This window comes from Nuphar pumila, chromosome 6 (assembly GCF_984573655.1).
Source record: "Nuphar pumila chromosome 6, dmNupPumi1.hap1.1, whole genome shotgun sequence".
Taxonomy (NCBI): Eukaryota; Viridiplantae; Streptophyta; class Magnoliopsida; order Nymphaeales; family Nymphaeaceae; genus Nuphar; species Nuphar pumila.
Window position 1 is genome coordinate 133,702,943 of NC_143254.1, and position 13,763 is coordinate 133,716,705.

Below are 13,763 nucleotides of genomic sequence, written 5' to 3' on the forward strand. Positions count from 1 at the left end.
TCTTTGGTGTATTTATATGGTGACCCCACAACAATGGCATGTTTCCTGCCATGGCTAGCTGAAAAATGTGGTTTAAAAAAAGGTAGCCACAAACCCTTGTTTTGTCAGTTCTTGAGAAGTTGTTGATGGCCCCGCAACACTGCTTCATATTTTTTTTTGTGTCATGGATATAGATTGAGTTTCTTTCAATTTAATAAATGAGAAATTTAGATACAAGTTTTCATTTTTTTTTTGTGATATACTGTAGAGTAGGTGATTGGTCACAATCCCTGCAACCCCTATTTTCTTTCTAAAAATTGCCAAAACTTCTGGAGAAGGCCAGTTTCTCAAATATCTTTCATATGTTCCTTTACCAAAAGTATCTCCACAAATGAGTTAATTATGATGCCTGTGCTTGTGTATTTTCTTCCTATCATGCGCATAAGAATACACAAAAGACATTTTTATGTTCTTAAATGCTCTCTGAAGCTTGTATGCTGGTGTTATTTTTTGGTGTTGATGTTTATTTGTACAGAAAGCTGAAACTATGGAGGCAGAAAAAACAAAATTAAGGAAGGAGCTTGAAATGGAAAAGGTAGAGATGGAGTACTTCAAAATGTTGATCTCTTTAGTGAAGTTGCATGTTTATTTTTGTGTCTGCACTTTATGTCTCAATAATTCAGTGGTATACACATACTCTTGTAACTTTATGTGCATGGATATTCATATAATATTTCAAAGGGTTTTCCATCGCTGCATCATCTTTAAGATTTTATGAAAGCGGTGCAGTTGCTATGCTAATGATACATCCAAATGTTTATCACGATTTAGGAGCTCAACAAATTGCTCTTTGGTTTATGCATTATGTACTTAATGTTTGTTTTCAATAAATTTCGTTGGTTCAAGTTTTCTTCATTTGCACATCTGCTGGTACATTTTTGTTGATAGATCATGCTGATGACTGTCTTTTAAGGACAAACTACTGAAATCCTTAAGAAAAATACTTTTGGGGTGCTTTTATGTTGCTCTACTTTTGCTGAGAGCCTTTGGTGATGTTGTTAGCAGGTAGCCCGAGAGGATGCGTGGGCTAAAGTGTCTGCCCTTGAGCTTGAAATGGCTGCTGCCATTCGGGATCTTTCAATTGAAAAACAAAGGTTTCAGGGTGCTAGAGAAAGAATCATTCTTCGGTCAGTATTCATGGAGGCTTCCTATGTCATTAGTCTAATTCCATGAGTTCCTACATTGATCTTTCTCATGCTTGTTTGATTTCTTGGTTCATATTTGCACACTGCCGCCACTGCCCCCAAAAGTGCCAGGTTTCACCTGATTGTTTTTCTCACCCTTGCATTGCCAAGAATATCTACATGAAAAAAATATCTATAACAAAAAAAAATAACAAATAAAAGAATTATGTGGAAAATAAAAGCAATTAAGAAGAATGACAACTATGGACTTCTGATTTACGAAATCTACATGAAAAGAATATTTATATTTGACTATTTGAAGGTTATTATTTTATGTATCAAATTACTACTACAATTGTACAAATGTGTTTACTTATTAAAAAGTATTAAAGACTACACAAAGTAATGAACGGCCAAAATAAATTTGAAAACATGATGTCATATGAAATGAGACATCAGCAAGTAAAAGAAAACAAAGTAAGAGAAAAAGGATAACTTTTTATGTTCTTCACTTCTTTCCTAATCCCAAGGTTAGATTCAATTGATCCATCACTTTTCTGGAATACTGTGAGCAACAAGATAATATAATGAGTCATGGATCAAACTGCTTTAATTTTTGTCAAACAGCAAGGGAAAAAGAGAACCCTGGATTCTCTCTCTCTCTCTCTCTCTCTATATATATATATATATATATATATATATATATATAGAGAGAGAGAGAGAGAGAGAGAGAGAATGGTAGCTGCACAATCCCTAGCTACTTAACAAAAACTCGTGGGCTGAGCGTCCATCACGGGCTTGATGGATGCTCAGCGCACAAAAAAGAGCTTTTAGCAGCGCTTCAAAACGCTGCTAAAAACCAAAAACAATACCGTGAGTGTCCCCGCTGTGCTTCAAAAGCGCAAAGGGAGTTTTAAACCAAACACACATTTTTAAGGGAAAAACACGCTGACTCGTCCATCACGCTCGCACGATGGACGCTCAACGTGTGTGCATTTTGTTTAAGCAGCTACCACTTTTCTTTTATATATATATATATATATATTGCTTCTGTGGTAAGTGCAAGTTGTATCCACTCAATCTGACCTCATAGATGTGTTCATCATGGTTTATAAAAATGTGACCTTTTGAGTCATAAGTTTGGTACATTGTAGGCCATTGATCTTTGAAGTCCTTAAAAAACCAATTTACATGTTGCAAAAACATGGTCCAAAACCTGTTTCCTAATAAAGAAACCATGTAGATCACGTCTATAAGGTTAGATCTACAAAAGAAGTGAAAAAAAAGTGTTTTCTATTGCATGTACAAACGTCTGTAGCAAATTTATGTCCTATATGTGTGTGTCTGCAGCCTGTTGATGGTTTTCCAACAACCTGGCTGTTAATTCTGCCTAATGCTTCCTTCATGTGTTGGTCCTGGCCAGGGAGACACAGCTACGTGCATTTTATTCCACAACGGAAGAGATTTCTGCTCTTCTTGCAAAGCAGCAAACACAGATTAAGGCAATGCAAAGAACCCTGGAGGATGAAGACTGTCAGGTTACTGCAGGTGACATTGATTATCATACAAGTAGAGGGAACACACATGAAATCTTAAAGAGTGGCAGAGAAACAAATGGTCCCAAAAATTTTACAGGTGAGGCTTCTACTGCCTCGACTCCAAAAAATGCCAGGAGTTCAAAGGATACTGCCAGTGATGCGAGCAGCACTGAGAAATACTACTGTGGACACAAAAACCATGAATGTGGTGAAGAAGAGAACAGCCAAGGTGAGGAATACACCAGCAGAGCACTTGAGAAGCAAGGATTTGGTTCTGACATCGATCTTGCTGACACTATACCAAATATAGAAAACCCAGCTGCAGAAAATCTAGTTGGCACAGAGCAGGTTGTGGGAACAGAGACACAAGCTACTGCCAGTGGCCTAGTCATTCAACAAATTGCTTCTCATAAAAATGAATGTGTAGCAGGGGAAACGATGGAGGTAGATGAAGAACTGGAAGAGAGAATTCAAGTCGGCTGTTTGAATATCCAATCATCCACTGGACAGTTATTAGATGGTGAGGTTAACCATGAGCAAAGAGAAGGTCAAGGCTCTGAAAAGCATGACTGTCTTGAGGTTGAAGAAACCATTCAGGAAGATACTGAAGCAGGTAGCAAAGAGGATGTGCCTACAATTGCAACAGCTGATTTACTGGCATCAGAGCTTGTTGGCAGCTGGGCAGCAAGCACTGCTCCTTCTTTCCATGGAGAGAACGAGTCTGCATGTAGTGGGGGGCAAGCTGGTGCTGAAGCCGCTGCTGTGGCTGGTGAAAATGAAACTCTTCAGCAGAATGAGTGTGCAAGTCAAGTGGCAACCAGTGACTGCTTGCAACTAAAGCAGGATGTAAAACCATCAACCGCAATGAGGGAGGAGGACACAGAGATTCAGTTGCCTGCTGCAGTTAGTCAGAATGCCTCTGTTCAGGACAGTGCTGTTAGAATCAGTCAAGAGCATCGGGCTCTAAGTGCGATGATTGACATTGTGGATCCTGGTTTTAGGAAGAAGTTTCAAGATACTGAACAGATAAATGAAACCCAATTATCAGATGAGGATACACAGGATTACAGCCAGAACAGTGGCGATGATGAAGTTGGAACAGACAGCGAAGGCTCTGGTGAAAGTGGTTGACTGCTAAACTGGCTTAATGTACAAGGTGCAAGTAACCGATCATATTCATTTTCAGTTGAAAACCACAGTGCAGAATTCGTCACTATATATATATATATATAGAGAGAGAGAGAGAGACTTGCAGGGAGTGTTCTTTTCATTGTGGAAGGCAGGCAGCATGGTGGCATTGTGTACAAAAGAAAAAGCAAATCTCTACTTTTCTCTGTAATGTGAAGTTCTCTCTCTCTCTCATTTATGAAAATTTTCACCTCCGCATCCAAACGAAAAAGTGGTGTAACAGGATAAAGAAACTAGAAAAATATCTGAACCAGTCTGACCAAGTTGGTTTATCTCCGGATACAATAAGGATTTTACGGTGCCAATATGTTTCATGTTTTACATGCAAATAGAGCACTTTAGGACTAAAAACGAAAAGGTACCACTCTCTAAAAGAAACAATCAGGATCATTGACCAACGGGGCTCCGCTTGTTTGGTAGGAGCTGTTACTGCACGTCACCTTGTGTTGGGACGTTGCAAGTTCAAATCCCAATGGTATGCTGTGCAACTGGTTGGGCTCTGCCTAACCCTAGCTTGCCGTTCAAAAAGTTAGTGCATGTCAGCTTGTGTTGGGATGTTGCAAGTTCGCATCCCAATGGTATATCGTTGTATAACTGGTAGGGGTCTGCTTAACCCCAAACCCCAACTCTGTTGAAAAAAAGAATAAAATCAATCAGGATCATTGTTTCAGTCATCTGCATTACTTGAAGCTGCCTATGATATATCTTCAAGATAGACAATACAGATGCACATCAGAAAGGTGATGGGAACTGTGCTTCATGCTAATCATTTCCAACATATAGCAGGTGTTGCCTGTCCGGGTGCTGTAAGAGCATTGAAAGTTCACCTCTCCTCAATTACGACAATCTGTTTAGCATTTACATCCATACATTACAGATCAGGATGACTAAAATTGTCTCCATCCTTTTGAGGAAAAATCATGGTGCCCCGGGCCCTCCTTGAGTAGACCTATAGATACGAAATGCAGCTATGCACATTGTCAAGTTACCAATAACTGTCAATGCCGCTTGCAGAGCCACAAGTACCTACACATAACACATTTCCAGTTCAATGAAAACAGCTGATATGGCCATGTAGTAAGCCAATATGCTTCTATGTGAAACCTCGATTTTAACTTTTTTTTTTCATAACAAAAGATTGGAATCACTGCATTTTATACAGTAGGTATAGTTCACGTCTCCTATTTGCCTTCTTGATCCAATGAAATAATTTGCACCGAGATGTTATTGCAGTCAAATTGGTACTTGTGTGTGTGTGTGTGTGTGTGTGTGCACTTTTTTTTTCCATAACAGAACTGGGGGGATTAAGGCCCCCTCCTTCACAAGAGGGTCAGTTGGACAAATCTCGAGGCCGTTGGTGCCAAACCACACGATCCCCCATCTGAGGAACAGATTTCAAAAGTTTACAATCCTTCAAACAAGGATTACAAGTGACAACACTTGTGAGAAAGATGATTTAGAGTTGGGAAGTTACCAACAGATATTCTCCCCACTAAGTTGAGGGAGCCAAATTCTAAAAAACTTACTATTGCTAGAGATAATAATATTAGCATCCTCAGGAAAGGCAAGACTTAGAGCATCATCCAACAGCTGAATTTCCGGTAAGAGGCGATCTAGGGATATACGCTGAGCCCCTGCCACAATAAACTCCCGATTGGTCTTCTGAATCACAAAGGCAAGAGCAACTGCTGGTGAGAAACTGGATGAGGCAATCTGAATATGAATACCTTGTATATTCAATGTTGCCAAGGATGTGGCACTATCCCAAATTTTAACCAAATGGCTAGACGAGACTTCTCTTTTATAGACCACTTCAACTTATAAAAATTGCCAGAACATAAGGACCATAAGCTGAATTTCATTTGTGCCTTGGTAAGGATGCCATCATTGTGTCTAAAGTGATTCCTGAACTGCCACAGTTTCCACACAACTAGATGAAAGACTTGGAGCCAACATCTTCTTAACCAGTAAGACTCAAAAGACTTAGAGAACCACCACTGAATTTCGAGCACCAGTTGTCTAGAGAAGATTCTTGTTACTGCAAATATAGAATAGACAAAACTCCATAGCATGGAAGCTATAGGACAGGAGATAAAGAGATGATCAGTTGTCTCTTCTCTAGAGTTACATAAGTAACAATGGTTAACCTAGGAAATGCCTATAGACATAAGTCTATCCCAACTGCACGTGGCACATGGTCCTTTTGTCAGAGTGCTTTACACCATGATTCCTGGGGGTATCTGTGTCTGATCTGCTGCCAAAGGGCATGACGTGATATCAACTGGGAAGGAAGATTCTTTCATATAAGCTTGTCTTGAGTTTGGGATAGATGTAATCCTTGAAGTTGACATCTAGAAGGAACTTGATTGCAAGAAAATATTATTATTTTGAGCGAGCATATAAGAATCAACTAAGGAGATACCTACATGCTGGTAAATCATTCCAACCTCTGCTGGATAGAGATCATCTTCTAGAGGATGCTCACACCAAGGGTCCCTCCAGAACTTCACATATTATCCACCACCTTCCAAGTCAACTGATGAGAGATGAGATTCCATTCCCATTTAATACCCCTCCAAGACCATGATCCTCAGATTGTTGAGTTGTGGGACCAAATACTTCGAACTTGAAGATACTTGTTTTTCATAAAACAACTCCATAGCGAAGGCTTAGTAATAATAGAGGAGCCCAAAAAAGCAAGATTAGCTTTGTTTATGTCGCCAAGGTGTCCAAAGCCAACTCCCCCTTCCAATCTTGGTCTAAACAATAGGTCCCATCTTAGCAAATGGAGATGGTGATTGGAATCATTACCATTCCACAAAAATTAGCAAAATTCTTCTCTAGTTCCTTCAAGGCTTGAGTTGACATCTAGAAGGAACTTGATTGCAAGAAAATATTATTATTTTGAGCGAGCATATAAGAATCAACTAAGGAGATACCTACATGCTGGTAAATCATTCCAACCTCTGCTGGATAGAGATCATCTTCTAAAGGATGCTCACACCAAGGGTCCCGCCAGAACTTCACATATTATCCACCACCTTCCAAGTCAACTAATGAGAGATGAGATTCCATTCCCATTTAATACCCCTCCAAGACCATGATCCTCAGATTGTTGAGTTGTGGGACCAAATACTTCGAACTTGAAGATACTTGTTTTTCATAAAACAACTCCATAGCGAAGGCTTAGTAATAATAGAGGAGCCCAAAAAAGCAAGATTAGCTTTGTTTATGTCGCCAAGGTGTCCAAAGCCAACTCCCCCTTCCAATCTTGGTCTAAACAATAGGTCCCATCTTAGCAAATGGAGATGGTGATTGGAATCATTACCATTCCACAAAAATTAGCAAAATTCTTCTCTAGTTCCTTCAAGGCTTGAGTTGGAATCTTAAATGCCAGGATCCAGTGTAAGGGTAGGGTAGAGAGAACATTCCTTATTAAACATACTCGCCCAACATAAGATAATAAGTATGATTTTCAACCTACCAATTTAGTATCCACCTCAACAATAATATGTTGACAAATTTCACCAAAAAGATTGCCATATAATAGCGGGAGACCAAGATAGCGAATTGGTAAGGTTTCGAGAGTCCAATCAAGTATACCATTCAAATGAGCAGCTTCACTATCTAAGATACTGATCAGGATGAATTGAGATTTGGAAAAGTTCACTAGCATCCCTGCCACATTTTCAAAATCCTGAAAAATATCACGAAGAGTCATTATCGACCTCTCATGAGCTTTGCACACAAACAAGGCATCATCCACGAAAAATAGAGAGGAAATTTGAGTCGAACAATGAGGAAACTTAGGAACAAGTAATTCTCCCTTATCAATTGTTGCAAGAATTCGTCGATGTTGTAGCTCCATCAAAATGACAAATAAATAAGGGGAAAGTGGGTCATCCTGACGTAATCAGCGAGAACTATGAAACCAGTCCCCAAGTGAGCCATTAATCAAGACAGTAAGACAGTAAAAGAGGCCGAAGCGACCATTAACATTATAAGATTGACCCATGATTCAAGTAATCCCAGAAAGAGAAGACCCATTTTAAGGAAATCCCAGTCCACTCGATCAAAGGCTTCTGAGTCTTAGGCAAATCAATTTTGAGACATACCAAGGGGATGTTGTAAGTAAAAAGGGAGTCAATTAGTTCATGAGCTAGGAGAATACTCTCCTGGACAGTACGACCTCTCAAAAAAGCTCCTTGATGATGAGATATGATGCATGAGAGAATAGCCTGCGTCCGAACGACCATAATCTTTGATACAATTTTGTAAAGAAAATTGCATAATGAAATAGGTCGGTAGTCAGCAAAAGATGAGGGATTGTTGGATTTAGGGATAAGGACGATGTGTACCATTAACTCGATGAACAAGCTTAACTTTCTAGAAAATGTCCTTGATGGCTCGAGAAACATCAGCTCCAATAATATCCCAAAAGCTTTGATAACACCCAAGAAAGCCATTTGGGCCTGGTGCTTTATCACCATTTGAGTCAAACACTGCATGACAAATCTCCTCATCTGTAATAGGTCTAAGAAGGTTTTCATTCTCTTCATATGAGACAGATAAACCCAAGGCCATAACATGGAACATGTTGTCAGTATTGCCGACCTTGGAGAGCAAATTGAAAAAGAACGCTTTTCCAGCTGACTGAATAGCAGAAAATTCAGTAAGGATAGCTCCCTCAAAATCAATAGAATATATGTTATTCCTACACCGTCACTGGCAAACTGAAGCATGAAAATATGAAGTATTGGAGTCACCCTCACGTAACCAAGTTTGACGTGACTTTTGCTGCCATAAAATTTCTTCTTCATGAGGGGCAGATTTAAGAGACACTTATTAAGTTTTCATTTGCAATTGCATCAGTCTCCAACATCAAGCAAAGGTTGTAAGCTCTCTAGTGCGCTTGATATTGGCTGATCTTGTCTGCTACAATTCAAAAAGACTCCTGATTCCATGATTTGAGGTTAGTTCTTACTAAATTCAACTTAGACAAAATTCTTTCCATAGGGCATCCTCGAGATCAAGCATTCCAACTCGACTCAACTATTCGTCTGAATGAGTCTTGTAGCAACCATATTTTCAAAAACTTGAATGATTTGTATCTCGAATGATAATGAGCATTAGAGACAAAAATAAGAGGGTTGTGATCAAAAGATGATCTTGGCAAAATTTTCAATAATGGAAAAGCTCCAAGACTACGAAGCCAAGGAAGAGTAACAAAACACCAATCCAATTTACATTGTACATTTAATTTCCCTGCTTGGTTGTTTGTCCAAGTGAAACGCCCATTTGATCCACTAATCTCCATTAAATTTGCGTCCCTGATGAAGTCTATAAAATCACGACAAAGAGAGAGACAAGGATTACGTCCACTCTTATCCTATGGTGCTCTCATGGCATTAAAATCTCCAATTAGGATGCTCAGATTAAGTGCAACTGAAAGAGATCGAATTAGGTCTACATAAGACACTCTTCTTCGCTGAGCATCATTATGAAGGTAAATTCCATAGGCATTAAACTGAATGCTGTCTAAAAGCTGAAGGAAATTAATATTTATCCAAAAGATGGAAGCAATAAAGGAGATGAGCTTAACTTGTTGACTGTCCCATAAGCATAAGACCCTATCAGCACCATTAGAATCGAGCAGACTATAGCAGAGCTTGCATTTACAAAACCTTTTCTTAAACCGATCCCGAGAAGGGGGGCTCAATTGATAATTGATAAGAAAGACAACTGCCGGTTGTTGGGAATCAAGCAAACGCCTCAAATCACGTTGAGTGGCCGGTATGTGTGTGCACTTGAAGATGGAATTTATATTGAGCCCTTTTCACAAGTAACTTGGTACAGTGGAACACATTATGCATACCAACATAGGGCCAAACATGGAGACTGTTATGCCATATTTGTTCGTCTGAAACACTTGACGATGACAATTTTTGAATAAATCTCCAGATCTAAATTACTAAAGTCTCAATGCAACAAAGAATGTAAATATGACTTACATCAAGAGTCTCAGAATTATAAAAGAAATGCCAGGTGCATGCACACATCGCTCCACCAAGAAGAGGAACCTGAGTTTTATCAGATCAAAGTTTAGAGAATACCAATTAAATTCTAACCAAGAAAGCATCACCCTGCAAAGCAGTTCTGCAACAGTATTCATTTGCACATCTCAATGCAAAATGCAATCACAGATGCATGCTTTACAAACTAATATCAACTGACCTATGCACCTCCAACAATGCAGGACAAGAGTTGCACATATAGACTTGGAGATGAACATTTGAGAGAGAGAGAGAGAGAGAGAGAGAGAGAGAGAGAGAGAGAGAGGCGCAGATATTGTTGGAAGAACCAAATATAAACACGGTCAACGCAGGAAAGCAAGAGTAGTTTGATGACATATGGGGTGGTATTCAAAGATTGAAATTCAACAACTCACCTGGTAAAGGTTAATTGATAAGGTGGCTGCTCAGAATGCAAACTTAAAAGAAATGCATGTGCCTAATCTGGCTTTTGAAGCTTGAAATCCCACGATTATTGCTACAGGTAAGGCTGATAAAGACCAAGATTGAAGTAAAACTTGTTTATATAAAACAAGCCAATTGAATGGCTGAAACTTGAGTAGGGGTAAAGGAAACAGTCCCATAGCAACTCGGAGAAAGTGATAGAAGTAATGGCAGAGTTTCAATCCTGGAAATAGGCATTGCTTCCAAATGGTCATAGTATCATACCATCATACTGACCATGGACAACACAAACAAGCAAACAAAAAAAAGAGAATCCCAATTCTACTGACCAATCAGTAGAAGTATTTTTACATTATTCAGTTCTATTAATTTCTACTGACCAATTCCCTGAATCAACTTGTTCAATTTCGTTCAGTACCACCTCTTTCCATTATGGATTCATTTGCATAGGTAATTCAACAAAAAAAGGTGGACAAAGAGAAAGTAATAGAGAATGAAAAAGTAACGTAAGGTCCAAGATTCCCTCTTACCATGGCCCAAGAAAGCCCTTTCCACGATTCAAACCCTGATTTCTCTCCATATTCCCAAACCAAAACCATGGCAGCAACCCTAGCAGCATCAATACAATACTTGGTTAAACGCAAAGACTCAGTAGGTATTTGGGCATACCCCGTTTATCAAAAAAAAAAAACAGGATAAGTTGGGATATTAGCGTCCCGACTTATCCAGCTTTTCCGGAAAAAGTGGTATATGTAATAAAATTAGGAACAGAGGTTCTCCAAGTGATAATGGGGAAAGAAGATTCACCACTCTGCGACGCTCGAGACGTGGATGGCCCAGGTAGGAAGGGAGAGAGCGTTGGAGGGCTCCTGAGAGATTACGGACGGATCCAGGAGGACGGGCAATCCGGAAGCCGAGGCGTGGCCAGAAACGACTGCGGCTAACGCGAGGGAGAGCATTGCCGTCTCCAAGCATCGCGAGAGTCGGATCCGGTTTTTCCTGGAAGGATTTCCGGGGAGACTTCGGCAACGGAGTTTTCTCGCAAGGGGTGGCGGAGGAACGGCCGGACGGAGAGCCTTTGCAGCCATGGGGAAGAAGGGAAGAAGGAGAGGAAGAGTTTGGGGGCCAGTGTGTGAGGCGACGGTGACGGAATCCAACCGGAACGCCATCGCCTGCGGTGGCGGGCTCGTTCGACGAAGCGATCGGATATCGGCCAGTTCGGCTGGCTCTTGTTTGCGGACCGGACTCAAGGGTGATAACGGGTCGGGTTCGATACGATCTTCGAACTGAATCAGATAACTTTTTTTTTTTCGGATTTGGGTCTTCGAAGTTCGAACTGAAAATCTGTGTTTTCTTCTAGCTAAAAAAAAGTATAATTTTCCTCTAGCTAAAAAAAAGTGCAATTCCCACACCAAAAATCAATTTTCATATTGAAGAAGTCTCTCAAAGCATCGGATGAATGTTGTGTATTTTCATGTTTGGAAACAAGATTTTTTTAAATCGAGTTTCCAAGGTTGTAAGAAGCATTTGATAACTATGGGTTGGTGCAATGAGATATTTGGATGGTTAGGTTGAAGGGCCTCCTCGGGTTCAAATTCCATGGGAGGTACTCCTAGCTTAGCTATCAATTAGAAGGAAAAAAAAAAAAAAAAACACATCTTCCGGTTCTCTCTCTATAAACTCCACATTGTGTTGCTTGTCATCTCTAGTAGCTAATTATAGCTGACGCATTGGATTTTTGCTCTTTGTGTATCTCCTTATTTAAAAAGAGAAAGGTAAACAAAAAAGTTGGAAGCCTTTCCAATGGAGCAGTACCAACCAAAAACAAAGAAAACTTTCATGGGGATTGTATTATTCACTAATGAGCATGGCTTTTAACCTCTTGCAAGTCTCTGCATCATGTTCATGACATCGTTGGTGGTCATAGCAACATAAGCAATGAGAACAGAAGAAGGTATCTCCTCTTTTTCAGTATTTTATTTTTCTGGTCAATAATATTGGCTTTGATGATGTCAGGCATTTTTTCTTTCTTTGGTACAAAAACATGAGTCTAAGTTCTGTTTGATGGGCTTACCCCTTGCCCCAAGGGAGTCGCCATGCTTCGGCTTGCACAAGAGGTGACTCTTATGAGATTTGAACCAAAACTGCCTGCCTAGCGGCCCTAGGTCCCATTCCACTACGCCAAACCTCTTTGGGGCTAAAAAAAAAAAAAATGATGTTTTAAGTCATGGGATTATGATTAACCCCATGCCTTTTGTTATAGTCTTAAAAGATGGCCCTACTGACTTTATTTCATTAAATAAAGCCTAATTTAGTTCATAACCTTTTTTTTATAATTCCGGCACCGGAAGCAGATCAGGTCATGCTGAAAATGAGCGTTTTTGCTCATGCGGACATCGTGGCCGTCTGTTTGCATTTTGGATGAATGCCACGTGGTTTTGTTGACTTTTGAGCTTTTTAAAATGCAAATCTGATGGCCACGATGTCAGCGTGAGCAAAAACGCTCATTTTCAGCATGACCTGATCTGCTTCCCGTCCCCAAGGGCCTATGGCTGGACATCGGGCTTACGCAAGAAGGTAGCGGCTGTGGAAATCAAACCCGAATTGCCTGAATGACAGTAAAGGCCCTCTCTAACTATGCTAACAGATTTGGGGCTAATTTAGTTGATAACTTAAATCTGTCATCATACACAATCAACTCTTGTACCGCCCAAATATGAGTCCGGATCAGGTGCCATCACATTGAAAAAAAATTTTGTGCCTTATGCACCGGATCACCCTCCATCAGGTCTTGGCCCCACAACTGACAAGATGGAGGGTGATCAGGTGTTAAGGCACAAAAATTTGTGCCATGTGATGGCACCTGATCTGAACTCCCCAGATATTGGCGAACATAAAAACCAACACCACAGTTGATTTTTGAATTGCCGAAAGCCTTCATTCACATGTCTGAATCAGGCTGAGACCAACTAAGAGATGGCTGGAGAAGTATGCTTAGGAGATGGAGATACTGCAGGCGGGGGTGACATGATCGATGGGTGGTCACAGAACGACGGAAGAACCTCGGTCCCCTTAGGTAGGGGAACTCGGCCAAGCAGAAAAAGCTTTTTCCTCTGTAGCTCAATCACCATGTATTAAAAACATGGGCCAGTCTTGTAGGGACACAGTCGAAAGGGGATCAATCCCCAATCAAAGCTACTCACGTCAGCCCCTTCAATGGAGGACCTAAAATCACGATTCCGGGATGTAGATATGAGCAACTCTTAGAACCCCTCCGGTGGACTGTCATCGCCGGATTCCCGGGTGGTCTGGAAGATCGCTGGATTCATTACTGGTACATGTTTGATTCGCTCATGGTGCAATGGCCACCAATAACCGGTCTGTCTTTGGCAACTCTG

At 40.3% G+C, this 13,763-nt stretch overlaps 2 protein-coding genes across 3 annotated transcripts in view; one reads left to right on the forward strand and one right to left on the reverse strand.

The window, feature by feature from the left end:
* Window positions 1-4,073, forward strand: part of LOC149836342 (uncharacterized) — a 36,119-nt gene extending 32,046 nt beyond the window's left edge. Inside the window, exons 11-13 of one of the 2 annotated variants that reach the window (XM_090009146.1) lie at window positions 515-574; window positions 1,042-1,166; window positions 2,587-4,073. In XM_090009146.1, coding sequence (XP_089865272.1) covers window positions 515-574; window positions 1,042-1,166; window positions 2,587-3,832 — 1,431 coding nt within the window. In that variant the 3' untranslated portion in view covers window positions 3,833-4,073. The remainder of the gene's footprint in view (window positions 1-514; window positions 575-1,041; window positions 1,167-2,586) is intronic. The other variant, XM_090009148.1, reaches the window with a different exon arrangement.
* A 467-nt stretch (window positions 4,074-4,540) lies between these two features.
* Window positions 4,541-11,926, reverse strand: LOC149836344 (uncharacterized). Its single transcript, XM_090009149.1, has 4 exons — window positions 11,173-11,926; window positions 10,896-10,974; window positions 9,901-9,969; window positions 4,541-4,915 (listed from the first exon to the last, which is right to left on the reverse strand). Exons 1-4 carry the CDS (start codon window positions 11,532-11,534, stop codon window positions 4,808-4,810), a joined length of 618 nt encoding a protein of 205 aa, XP_089865275.1. The 5' UTR covers window positions 11,535-11,926; the 3' UTR covers window positions 4,541-4,807.
* Between the last annotated feature and the right edge of the window lie 1,837 nt (window positions 11,927-13,763).